This window comes from Perissodus microlepis, chromosome 13 (assembly GCF_051167445.1).
Source record: "Perissodus microlepis isolate ML-2025 ecotype Zambia chromosome 13, ASM5116744v1, whole genome shotgun sequence".
NCBI classification, from domain to species: domain Eukaryota; kingdom Metazoa; phylum Chordata; class Actinopteri; order Cichliformes; family Cichlidae; genus Perissodus; species Perissodus microlepis.
In genome coordinates this window covers 12,825,289-12,839,381 of record NC_140473.1, presented here as the reverse complement: position 1 = coordinate 12,839,381, position 14,093 = coordinate 12,825,289, and the positions used below count along the sequence as shown (strand labels likewise).

General features: G+C 39.8%; 1 protein-coding gene across 1 annotated transcript in view; it reads right to left on the bottom strand.

The window, feature by feature from the left end:
- Positions 1-6,357: 6,357 nt before the first annotated feature.
- Positions 6,358-14,093, bottom strand: part of wdr27 (WD repeat domain 27) — a 47,103-nt gene continuing 39,367 nt past the window's right edge. The window contains exon 24 of the mRNA XM_084949295.1: positions 6,358-10,274. Coding sequence (XP_084805421.1) covers positions 10,161-10,274 — 114 coding nt within the window. The 3' untranslated portion in view covers positions 6,358-10,160. The remainder of the gene's footprint in view (positions 10,275-14,093) is intronic.

Here is a 14,093-nt window from a genome sequence, read left to right as displayed (position 1 = left end):
CTGTGGAAAACACTCAAAGACGTGTGTGCACACCATTAATCACTGTATTATAACGTCACAAGACTTCCAGTTTTGACTTTTGGGCTTACAGGGAAATTCGAACTGTGCAGTGACATGCTAATGCTGCCTGCTGGTCACCCTGTATCTCTGAGCAAACGGGGACTGATACTATAACGAGCATGGCTTATGCAGTCATCGCTTGAAAGGCCAGCAGCTGCAAAGAATCCAACATGACAAGACAAAAACAGAGTTGGTTTCATTACGTGACACCACAAGTTTGCTTTCAAAGCATTTTAATAGCCAGTTTTCAAGTAAGAATGGCTCACATACCTTGGCTTAGAGCAGACATTGCATCAAAGTGAGATAGCCAGTGTTTGACTTGTTCTCCTCCCAAAGGTTTACGTGTGACCTGTGTGGGTGGGATTTGTTGACACACGATTTGTAAATCCTCCACAACAGAATGTTTCCTGCATGATATTATGCTTGGGATCATAAGTGGATCCGGGCAACTTTTAAATTGTATTGAAACAATAACAGCAAAATCAGATGGTTCTGGCCTTTGTTTGTGTGCTCAGCCAACATCCTAAGCGGAAGGATGAACAGAGGGAATCTTGTTTACTTCCTTTGTTGCCTGCAGGACCGTTGAAGGATGGCAGGCTGTGACGGCCCCATTAATTGCCTGTTGGTTGCTCATGTTTAGCGAGCGCCGAGCGCTGCCAGCTTTACGCAGCGTTGCTTGTCGCAGTGATGTAACCCGGCCTCGGTCAACTCAGCGGGTTAAGACTTATTCCCAGATGTGTATTTGAACCATTGGACTCGAACGCAGGCAAAACGTCCCCAAATTGCAGGTCTCAAATACAAGTTTGGCGTTGAGTACTGAACTTCAAATAAACATGACATCCTTTCAAAGAATGAAAGAAAAAAGGGGGGGAAAAGAGAAAGTAATAGCAGTGTTTCCCTAAATTTACTTTGACTCACACTTCCCAACATTTAGGTTAATAATCGAGTGATTACAAGAACAATCCCCATTTTGCTTTCACTCTCTTTTCTCACAAATGCATTTTCATTACTTAGATGCACTCATTTGGTAATGACTTCCAGATTCCCATTTTCCTCTTTGAGCTGATGGGATGTGTGGAGTTATAGCAGAACAGTAAGATCTCTTACTGGAAATTTATGAGAGCCTAAGAACTGTGAGAATTATGGGTTCTTTTTACAGAAGACTTGTGCAAGAGTGACTAAGAAATCTACAGGGAACAGCAATGTAAAACCTACAAAAAAAAAAAAGATTGTAGGTATGGACAGTTAATGCAAGAACTAAGAGGAGTGTTGTGTGAGAGAGTGAACAAAGTGAGAGTGAGATCTCTTCAGCGGAGAGGAAAGGAGGAGGAGCTCTGGCCTTGGGTCCCTGGGCACAGAAGGTGCTGCAGCATAGCTGAAGCTTCAGTGCCGATACAAACTCATCCTGCATTTTAGTTGCTCAGGGACGTAAAATGTAGGTAAAGGTTTGAGTTTTTGAGTACTGTAAAGTACATACATCACAACAAGGCATCCTGCAGAAGTGTTGGAGAGTAGATAGCACAATATTTCATGGCTTCCATTTTTCATTTATATCGCTCCGTAGTTTTACTTCCTTAGAGTTTAAAAGTATCGTTTCATATTATACTTTTCATTTGGATGCTTTGACAGTTACAGTTTCATGAGGCAAAAAAGAAACCTGCTTTTATGTACCCACGGAACATTTAATAACTACAATTTAAAAAAATCCACCCCTTGACCAGTAAATTTAAAAGTTTGAGTAATCAAAAACTGGACTACGCAATATTTTCTCCATTTGCAAAGGAAGATGGTAAACGTGCCACACAGAAAAACAGGAACATGAGCACCACGCAGGGTTTTATTGTCTTTTTTGGTTGTTACAGTACAGGTCACTGCTCACTGCTGTTCTTCTTTCAGTAGCCATTTTCACACATGCACGGCAGCCTTGAACCTCTCCAGACTTCAGGCTATATCCAAAAAGATGCGTTCATCTTCCAGATCTGATAACTGAAGCCAACCGGAGACATTATAACCAGAATTCTGAATGTAAATCTATGGAAAAAATCCCCAAATGCTAAAAACTGACGATTGTCACACTCCTGTCACCAAGGAGCAAATCAACTGCTGGAACAGGAAACATATTAGTCGACCATGTTGTTTGCACTAATACGTGCATTCAGCAGAGATTTGCAGAGATTTCAGAAGTTGTAACTGTACTTCATACCTTCTCTTGGCATACCATATACATAGGGTGAATTAGGATGGCAGTCTGTTAAGTGCTCTGCTGGAATGAGCCAAACATATTGATTGTGGTGGCACTCCTAACTGGCCTGTGTGTACCTTTGCAAATGTGTAGTAGAAGGAGTGTACTTGTGGAGGAAATATGAGCCTTTTAAAGCTTACTTTGGCCCACGTTGCCAAACTTGATGGATTTGAGAAGCAGTTCATGCAGTTTCTATCCATTTATTTAGATAGTGGTTTTATAATACAGACAAAGTGGTTCACAGGAGGCCTCCTTGTGACAGTCTTATGAGCATTAATTGTCCTTGGTTTTTCATCAAGAGGGCAGCACTGAAAATGCTCCAGTCAAGTCATCTTTTACAAAAAGTCAGTTTTCTCGGACATTACGGGAACATGCTGTATGCGACCGGGCAAAATGTAGGAACATCAACAGCGCCGTGAGTCCTGACTCCTGCACGCTGTGCTGAGGCAGCATCCTCACCTAAACCAGAGGGACTACTTCCAGGAATGAAACTGTATCTCATGCTATTACCTGTTGTGTGCTGCATGTAAAAATGAGGAATTGCGAGCAATGTCAAGGACCGAGTTCACCAACAAAGATGTTTGAAAGGTATGGAAAACTTGCATATATTGTTCATTATTCAAAGTGAATTGCTTTATGAGCCACAGGTAATAAATCTATTTGGTATTTGAGCGGGGAAACACGGAGATAAATTTGATTTATGAAAAAGGCAACAAACGTATGTGGTTTTAAACAATAACTTAATTGTTTTAACACCTAATTTGAAAGCAACAAATCCGTCAAGTGGAGGGGAGAATGTGCTGCATGCTGGTTTTTGATATAACAGAAAAAAAATAATCACTGAATCATACACCGAGGGTCGGTGCAGTTAGAAGGAATGTTCCAGAAGAGAATTTCCTGCTCATTATTGACTCCAGGTTTCATCGCTGGCAACCTGACTCTGTCTGTACACCGAAAGCTTTAAACATTTGAGGTGAGTTAGTGTGACGCAGCTATAGTTTCCTTCAAAAACCATCTAAAATTCAGTTCTGAGATGTTTTCACTTCTGCTGAACCAGAGTTCATTCGAGGGTATGAAAACTTGGCACCTTATGAAATGGAGTTCTGCCATATACTTACTTTCTTCCACAGATTTAAGTTACCCGGACAGGTGAAAGCCACGGCTAGTTGGCAACCACATAAGCTTAAAACTAGGCTCGCAAGGATGACACATGATGTATGTGTGTGTGTTTTTTAATATCTCTCACTTTGATGTGTTTTCAAACACTGCCGGCACACTAAATTGGAGCAGAAATATTGATCACATCTTCCTCTTCAAAGCTTTCCCATTGTTTGTTTTATGGCAAGAGTAAAACTCTAAGAACCAGAGCTTAATGTTATGTAGCAATAGTAATATTAAAAAAAATGACAGATTAACAGGCTACACAGAGACACATGCACTGAAATGGAGCTCAAGCACATGTGCTGGTAATTTCCCCAGCTTACTTAAACATGATTAAAGAGGAAAACATAAAATTGCCTCTTTAAGGAAATAAATTCAGCCATAAAAACAAAGGAATTCACTAATGGTAGAGGTTAATGTTCAAATGCTATCTTTGTTCAGCGAAAGGTTAGAGTTTAGTTTGATGAACCTGAGAAATGGGCAGAGACTTGATGGTTTATACTTACTTGCCAAACTATCATCTTATCTCACCCTTGCGCCTCGGCTTAATGGAGCTGACGAAGTGCCTTAACCTTATAAATACTGTGCGCTCAGTGAGGAGGTTCTTGTTTTAAGGCCTTTATGACACCTCTGGATTTCATGTTATGTTTACCTTTTTGAACGATCAACAGTATTTGAATGCATTTTACCTCAACAGGGTTTGTTCACGGATCTGGAATCCTGTGTTACGTGCTCCTGTTTTTCCCATTTATCCCGCTAACTCCGCAAGGGTCTCGTGTTGATTTATCAGAGTGTTAAGGGTTTCAATGTTTATGCCTCGCACCCTGGATGACACCATCTGGTAATAATCTGTATTTCCGTTGTTGTCTGCACAACGCAGCCCAGAGCTGCTCAGGACAGAGTCAAGTACAGTAAAGATGCTAACTGCTTGTCTGTCTTCCTGTGTGGCTCCATCGGGATATTTCACCAATATTTATTAGTGACTTTAAACCTTATCTTTCATGGTCATTATTTACAGTTACCTTGAATTTTGCAGTCAGAAGGGGTTAGGCTGGGACATGCGCTGCACCGTTCAAAATAGAATCTGTAATTTGTGGACCACAAAAGGAGAAGCAGAGGGCAGCGACTACACAGCATGTTATATCTGATGCATGAACTAATGTATGTACTCAGGGCCTCATACTAGATGGTTTTCAGGAAGGGTGTTGTCAAAGTCAAAAATGTTCTTGACTTGGCTGAGTGACAGATTTACTGTGAACTGGACTCCGAACAGCCATAGCTTGTTGTTTTACACAAACGACGTAAAGTACCGTCCACGGGTGATCAAAAACAAGCTTTCTAGCATTGACACCATTAGCAATAATCTTCCCTCTTTTCCCTCCCCCATGTTAATGAGCATTGATTGGTTCACTTTGATAAGACTTCAGAGTTTGTCAATGTGGTGGGGTGCCTCACAAATAGGTTACGCCGTGCTAGTCTGAGGTCTCCCTTAGAGGAAGGATGACAAGTTTGGCCATTTTGGAGAGTGTCAGATCAGAGCTGCAACTCCTCCACATGGAAAGGAGCCAGTTGATATGGTTTGGGCATCTGTCAGATGACTCCTGGGCACCTTTTAGGTGAAGTGTTTCAATCATGTCCTACCAGAAGGAGACCAAGGACACGCTGGTGAAGTTACGACTAGCTTGGGAACACCTTGGTGTTCTGGGTGTCCCACCAGAACTGCTGGTGAGATAGCCGGGAGGAGTGAGTTAGGCATTTCTGCTTAGGCTGTTGCCATGGTGATCTGGACCCACATAAGTAGGAAAAATGGATGTACGGATGTTGTCCCCACAGGCTAAAAAGCAATGGAAGTAACATGCTGGTCCAAGTATAGCCAATCAAGTGTCACGAACCTGCTTGTCCTTATAATTGTCAACAGCAGGTGAAAAAGAGGTCTACTTGAAAAGAATTATATAAGAAACTGACCCTACTTATCGCTTGATTTATCTCCTCAGTAAATATTTTCCCAGTGAGTTGTTGATCTAAATTGCGAGTTGCGCGTCTTATTTAATAGAGAATTATGTTCATTTTGTAAATTATAATCACACTCAGAGTAAACTACAAGATAAATTGGGTTATGTTTCCAGACGTAGCTATTTGTGATTCCCAAATTGCTTCCGTATGAGACTCCTCTGTTGCTGGCTTCTCAGTCTGAGCCACCTCTGGTTTCAAGAAGATGCCAAAATGCCATCATCAGGTGGAACAAACTAAGATGGAAGTAGCTAACATAATGCATAAAGGTCACATTAGCTACTTCCATCTTTTATGTACAGCTTATGGTTGTATGGTTGCTTCCACTGTAGCACACTGATGCGCGATGACTGATACCATCATTAGCATCTGAACATTTGAAGACTCTCATTAAATAGATTGATTATGAGCTGAATCTCAGTTATTTTTCCTGTAATTTACGTATAGAATATAAATCATTACAGATATCATCAGTTTGGATTTCTTTGGCACAATTTATAGAACATTATACGTTGTTCCGTTAGCTTTGCTTATACTGGAATGAACTGAGAGAGCAGCACAGCAGTTTTTAACACGTGTCCACTCCCTTAGCTTTGAACTCTTGAGAACAAAAGAGCAGAAATCCTCACGAGTCTGTAGATCATCAGTAAAGTTCACGTGCCTCATTATGACCCAAGGGAAATGTGTTCAGAGTGCTGATGAGACTGTGACCAGCGAGCCAAAAGACCACCAAACCACATAGCGGGGAATGACATCTACATATTTGTATATTATGCTGAGGGCTCTGCATATCTTCCTCCAGCGTTACACCATGTTCAGTGCTGTCATATCCAGCATCTAATAATTCCAAAGCTGGAGACAAAGTTCTTCTTTCTGTCAGTTTCAATGACAAAAGACTGTGAGAGATTGAATGTTGGACACTCATAATGTTTGGGTGTGGATATCATTGAAGTCCTTTTTATTTTCAAGTGTACTTCATTCTTTAGTGGTGAGCTCGATGAAGGGAGTGGACCCAAAATGACCTCACACAGACAAAGGATTTGCACATATGGCAATATATTACTTTGTTTTGAGAGCACATGCTCACTGAATTCAGGTTAATTAATTCAAGGAAAGACACTGAATACACACATCCCAGGATGAAAATAGAGAAAGAACATGGCTGCGTAAATTTACCCCAAAGACAATTTATCGTTCTGCTCCGATAAAAAGTGTCTCCTACTTGCAGGAACACTAAAGCTCACCGTGACAGGGAAAACGCAGCGTTGCCAGTACATACCTATCTTTGTGGCATAAACACACGCACCTACACACACACACACACAGTACATACATAATGTAATGCATGACAAAGCAAGAGGTACCACCCTATAAATCCTATCCATATCTGGCAGCTGATACTGTGCAACTTCAAAGCTATACTTCATGATCTAGCTGAGGATCGCACTGCACATCCTCACAGACAGCCTGCCTTGGTATCAATTAAAGTAAGCAGTCCAAAAAGGGCAGAGTAAATCAAATACAGAATACTGGACAGGGGACAAGACACAGATGAGCAGTTTTTGGAAAACAGTCTGAGGAAGTTAAGACTGAGCATACTATCAGTGGATTTAGCGCCATCACATAATGCGTCAACTATGATATCTTTTCCAAATGGACAGGGGATGAGTGATGCTTGAAATTATGTCCCCCTGCAGATGGGGGATGAGTGTTCCTCCTTTCTGTCTGAAGACTGAGTTAAGGCTTATAATATGGTGGAGGTGACAGGAGCAGCAGAGCAGGAGATAGTAACTGTTTTTCCAAAGAAAATTAAACATCACCAGGAAACGTTACTTAGCAATAAACTGTGGTATTAAACTTGAGATAGAAAGAATATCTTAATGTTGAACCTAGGAGGACATGCGATATAGGATTGATGACTTTGTGACTTCAAAAATTATTTTTGATTTTATTTCCAAATCAATGTAAGAGAAAACATATTAATCTGTCACCTTGTTTGGAGATATAAGAATGACACAAAAGAATAGAGACTTCGGCTACGTCCACACGTACACGGGTATTTTTGAAAACGGAGATTTTCCGTTTTCGTTTTAAAAAATAATCCCGTCCACACGTAAACGCAGAAATGAAGGAAAACGCTGCTAGGAACATGCCAAAGCAACAGGTGGCGATATATTCCTAACCGTGTAGAAATGTTGGCCAATCAGAAGTCTAGAAGAAGTTTTCCTCGTGCACACGTAAATGCAAAAACTGAGTTTTCAAAAATATCCACCCTGGCCAGAGTTTTTAAAAATCTCCGTTTTCAGTGACCGAAAATGCCGTTTACGTGTGGACGAAAGGTGCAAACGCATAGAAAAATCTGCGTTTTCAAAAATACCCGGGTACGTGTGGATGTAGCCTTAGTGGCCTCTGGCTGGGCCATTTAAGGACATTCACAGAGTGGTCCTGAAGCCACTACTTTGTTATATTGACTGTGTGCTTAGGTTTGTTGTCCTGTTTGGAGCTGAACCTTCAGCCAAGTCTGAGGTCCAGAGCGCTCTGGAGCAGGTTATCATCAAGGATGTCTCTGTACATTGCTGCATTCATCGTTCCCTTGATCTCGACTGGTCTCCCAGTTCCTGCTGCTGAAAAACATCCCCACAGCATGATGCTGCCACCACCATGCTCTGCAGTAGTGGCTGGTTTCCTCCCGACATGATGTTTGGCATTCAAGCCGAAGGGTTTAATCTTTGTTTCAGAGAGTTTCTCTGGTCTGAGAGTCCTTTGGGTGCTCTTTGGCAGACTTTTTGGCTGTCATGTGCCTTTTACTGAGGAGGGGCTTTTGTTTGGCTGTTCTGCCACACAGGTCTGATTACTGGAGTGCTGCAGAAATGGTTGTCCTTCTGGACCTTGCTCTGACATGCACTGTCAACTATGGGATCTTATGTAGACAGGTGTGTACCTTCATGTCCAATCAAATTAATTTACTACTTAATTGGACTCCAATCAAGCTGATCAGCAGAAACAGGATGCCCCTGAGTTCAGTTCAGAGTGTCATGGCAAAGGCTCAGAATATACATGTTATATTTTAATTTATTATTTTTAATAGATTTAAATTGTTTTGTAGAATTTTGAGGTGAAGAATGAATTGAATCTATTTTGGCATAAGACTGTAACATCACAAATGTGGAATAAGTGAAGAGTTTTAAAAAAGCTCATAGAAAATAAACTGGAATCTTGCATCAAATGGGAAACATTAGAAATTTAAGCTTGCCAGCTTTTTTGTAAATAGTGTTGTTGCAAACCAAGAGGAAACCTAAAAGAGGTTAAAATAAAGCTAATTTATTGGTGCAGTTCCTTAACCGGCCACTTGAGGTTTGCTTCAAAATTGAGTCAGTCCTACAGGCTTCATGCGAAAATGTTTACAGCTGAAATAAGCATGTTTACAGTGTTGTGCAAAAACCTGTTTTTGTCCCTGCAGCTAATTTAATCTTTATACTGAACTGTGCTATGGAAACTATTTTATATAGGATTCACCGATTTATTTTATAATACATCTCAAAGGTATGTACAAATAGTTTGTGTGCCAACACAGGTGGCTACAGCTGGTAGCAGGTTCAAATGTCACTTCTTAACTGAGCAACAATCTTTGTGTTGTCATTGAGTTTTGGAACATTTTAAATGTTTTTAATAATCTGATTCATAACCAGAGGTAGGAAGTAGCATAGTACAAATAATTAATTATTGTACTTTATCTGTACGTGAGTACAAACTGGTTCATTGAACATGACAGTGAGTTCACTGACCAAAATCTCTGAGGAATGTTTATAGCACCTTGTTAAATGTATGCCACAAAGAATTAAGGCAAAAATAAGTCTGACCCAGTACTGATGTCTCCTGAGTGTAACATCAGAATATCAGAGCAACATATTATTAAACACAACAATAAAAATGAGTAAATATAATACACACAACCAGGATGAAACAGTGTATTCATACGCCACACTCACATTAACTTCAGCAATGTAGCCATGTCAAATGTAAATTTCACATTGAGCCTTTATATCCTCTACTATGTATTAGAATACCTGACAGTTTGTTGTGACTAAGGTAGAAAGGACTAAACATCCAGCACAAACAATGGAGATGGGTGCATCAGTATGAACAGTAGGAGCATCTGTGTTTCTGGCAGCCAAAGTGGTTGCACCCAGTTGATGTCATAGCTCTACGTGCTGATCTGCTAAGTGGAGGTCACAGCCAGCGATATAAGAAGTACATCTGTTCCACATACTGAACAAACTAAACGTTATGCTTGACCATTCAGAATGTGCAACAGATGTGAATAACTGCTAATAATAATTGTTTTTGGCAAATTTAGCGATATTATGTTTAATTGACTAAATTGTGCATCACAAAAATGCAGCTAAATGAGTTCAAAGAAAGCAGCATGCTCCCTTTAAATAAGAAATGCGCTGGAAGCATGGGCAGGAAGTTTAACAAAGACAAATGATCTGAAATGGCTGGTTTCTACTGACAATTTTAAGCACCGAGGAAGAACACACAAGAGCACATTTTTATATAACTCTACCTGTTTTTCATTAAACCAAGAGCAAAAAAAGAAAACGTTTAAATTCTTCTTTCCCAATGAAAATCCCACTTGGAACTGCATTAATAAAACCTGCATGGGCTCTGCAGGGGCCAGCTGTAATTACACAGTCTTGTTGAGGACACTGTGCACGGCAGCGCTGGTGTCACAGGACAAAGAAGAGCCACTGCTAGACTTAAACAGCCTGAGCTTCCCATCCAGGGTCCCAGTTAGCAGCTGTGAAGAAAAGAGAAAAAGCATGACATCATATTACGCTTTTATTTTTGCACACTTTTTTTCTAAAACCGTGTCAGACATCACTCTTCTTTTTACCACCTCTCTATTTAGAATACAGAGTTTCATAACGGCACACCTAGATCCCCGAAGAAGAAGAGCACCACTGAGGTCAAGACCATTCTGTGTTCCCCACCAAAATTCTTGATTTTCCATACCTGCCATTTATCCCCCCCCCCAAAAAAAACAAACAAAAAAAAACATCATGCTGCCAGGCCTTAACTCTGTTATATAACTTTGTTTATTCAAACAAGGAAATTGAGGTTCCTGCCAGCAATACTCTCAGTGAGTCAAACATTTGGAGATTAATAAGGCACCCACACAACAACACAACAATAAACTAGCATTAATCCACACCCTGTAGGCAAACACACACGCACACACTACACACTTAATGACATGTGCAGGCTGCACACAGACGAGCACAAATACAGACGATCAATGCTTGACTATAATTTTTAGTGAGACGTACACAGTGAATCATATGTCTCTATCAGCCAAGAGAGCAGATGAGGCTGAGGAAGCATTACCTCAGCACTCTGACAGTCCGTCAGAAGCAGTGGGAAACCCTCTATGTGGGCTTTGCAGTGAGACCTATAGCACATTTTTACATGTGCAATTGTTCAGAATTTAAAAGTATACCATATTATGGAAAAATAACTCAAGATAACTCACAAACAGCTGTTATAACCTCTATTTCATGCCACTTCAACCCAAGTGTATTTTTACCACCCAGTCTTAAAGGACAAGTGAGCATAGTCTTTATATAAAGTCACGGCCTCCGGGGCCTGAAAAGTGAAAGTGAATGCTGAGGTGCCTGACGCCTCTGGCTTGACAAAAAAAAAGAAAAGAAAGAGATCTTGTTGTATAGAAGTCAGGGGTAAAACAAACCTTAGGCTCACATTGACCTTTGACCCTCAGTAAACATCTACATGATGAGTTGATGTTCTTAATTGTTCAGTTCTCTTTCATTTTTTTTTAGTTCAGTTCTTTCTGACCTTGGTGTTAATTTAGTAAATGATGGTGTCCTCTAGAGTCTTAAAGGGCAATAAGATAATGACTCATATGTGATTGACAAATAGCTACCAGTGAGCGTGTCCAGTAAGATCCACCAGTTACTTTCCATGTTTCAAAAACCTCAATGATGACACTCAAAACATTGGTTAGGTCCATCCCTAACCAATGGATGATGTCACAGTATGTCCATCTTCTATATGACACCTTTGTAGGTAAGTGGAGAAAAACAAAGAACCAATCAAAAAAACCCAACATTTTACAAAATGGGAATACTCCATCAGGGAGTTTTACCTATGGTGATTATCTAGACCCGAGGTGGCTGTAAAGACAGCATCTTTTTTAAAAGCATGATAACATCAGGAATCTTGGCAAACAATGATTTGCCAAGTTGTGATAAAAAACACATTTGGTACAACAATGGTCCAACATTTTTTCCCTTGTACTAAAAAGGTTTTATGCGGGAGAAATAATCCTTTACCAGCAAGCAGATGCCTGTGCTGGGAAAGGGAGTCACAATAGCTGAGGTCTGAGGATGACTCAAACAGACTAAACTGGGCTGCATGCATTCTTCCTTTGAAGGGTGAAAGTTGCAGTTTCTCTTCTATAGACACATTAAAGAATTCCTGGTGAGTGTGAATCCCAGAGACAAGTTAACTTCCTCATAAAGGCAACCCAGTGAGCACAAACATATTACATCTAAATATGCATAGTATGTGATCGTGAGTCTTTGTACACCATGACGTCCACCTCAATGACCTTAATCAACAACAGCCAGGCTGTCTGGTTCTTGCTCCCAGGCAGCTGAAAAGCCTAAAACAGGGATGTCAAACATAAGTCCCGGGGGCCAGAATCAGCCCAGGAAAGACTCCAATCTGGCCCACTGGAAGGCTTTGGAAAATGTGAACTGTATTTTTATAGGTTTTATAGCTTTTCCTAAAAAAAAAAAATACCTCCACCATGGCCATTCATATTGCACAAAAGTAAAGCAAAAAAGAAAGAAAGAAGAATTCCTGATTTTAATTTTTTCACAACTGTAGACATTTCCAACTTTTCCAGTTGGGTCACAGTTAACAGTTAAAGTTTAAAAAGTCAGTTAACAACTTTCTACTTTATTATTACAGGACTTAACTGGGGAATGAACAACTAGAACATTTACTGCCATTTTACACATTTATTTCTGACATATTTCTTTAATATGGCAGATTTGTGGCACAATTAGGCAAGATTTTGTAATTATATAGAAAAACTGAGACTTATTGTCAAAATTGCACTTCATTTAAATTTTCTTAGGGATTAAATGTGTAGTTAGGTTTCTTTACACTAACAGAAAGGGGAGTTATACTGGTCCAGCCCACTTAAGAGCTAAGTGGGCTGTATACAGTCCACAATGTAAAATGAGTTTGACATCCTTGACCTAAAACTTATGAGAGTTAGACGACAGCTACAGTAGCAACCATGGTTTTGGATCAACTCTGATCCAAAACCACTGTTACTGTGATAATACACCAATGTAAGCATGTAGTGTTAAGAGATAAACACAGAAAAGTCCAAAGGAATCCAACACATTACATCTTTGCAACCTTAAACTTTTATTTTACCCCAAACAAGCCCACATAATAAGGGTAGCTGAAGGTTTTATGTGACCTTTGGTATCAGATGTTTTTGTTAAAAATACTGACTTACTATGGAAACACAGAAAGGAGTCATTGTGGGTCATGACAGGTTTGGCTGACATTACAGCTTCATTTTCAAGACAGACACAGTTTTCATCAAGTTTGATTTCTGTGGAATTTTAGATAACCTTACGCACATAACCTGAGGCTCCATTTGAGAGTTTTGTTCATTTGTTTTGAGGTTTGGTTGAACAAAGTCCAAGTCCAAACTTTTTAGGAATTCTGAGTAAGATCAGAAAATCCATTGCATGGTTTGTCACGCATGTTGCATAATTTATTGTTAGCAACTGGCTCAACACCACGGAAAAGAAACCACAAATCAACAGTTCAAAGCCAGAATAAAAATGCCGATTGAGAAAGCAATGTGGATTAGATTTTCAATGGTGAGTCAAATTTTGGCACTCTGGATGACAGAAAGTATATGTCTATAGAAACCGGTATGAACAAATGCTAAGGATTTGATAATATGGCGAACAATGTGTTTTCCCCTCCCAGAGGATGCCATTCATCAGCTGTGGAGCACAAATTTCACAAACGCCAACATAGCAAGATGTTCTGTAGTGACCATGCTGAGAGTTGAAGGAGGATCCAGATGACAGATGGAAAAAGGGGCAGATGGTCACCACGGTTATCTCAGTCTTGACTTTACATAGACATCAATAAAAGAAATGTATAGTCTGTTGCTCGTGGTGATAAATAGTTGGTAACTTATGGATATATTCACACTCAGAACCTTTTAGACATTAGACAACAGACAATACCATCTGGGTGAATATAAGAAAGTAGTTATATAAAATATAAAGTTTTATATCCTCCGCTTACCCTTATATTTTTTAAATGTAAATCTTCATATCTGTGTATCTTTAAAACATTAAAATTGCATAAAATGAGGGAAAATAGAAAAAATTGAGAAATCTGATTGTACTCACAGATCTGAACTTAACATTTTGAGTACTGGGACAAAGGAAGTTCACCATTATTACCTAAGACCACAGCCAACTGAAGAAGTTCTGTCTAATGCATGTGAAAGGTTTCGATACTTAAAAATGTCTCTTGTGACTTTGAAACTTCC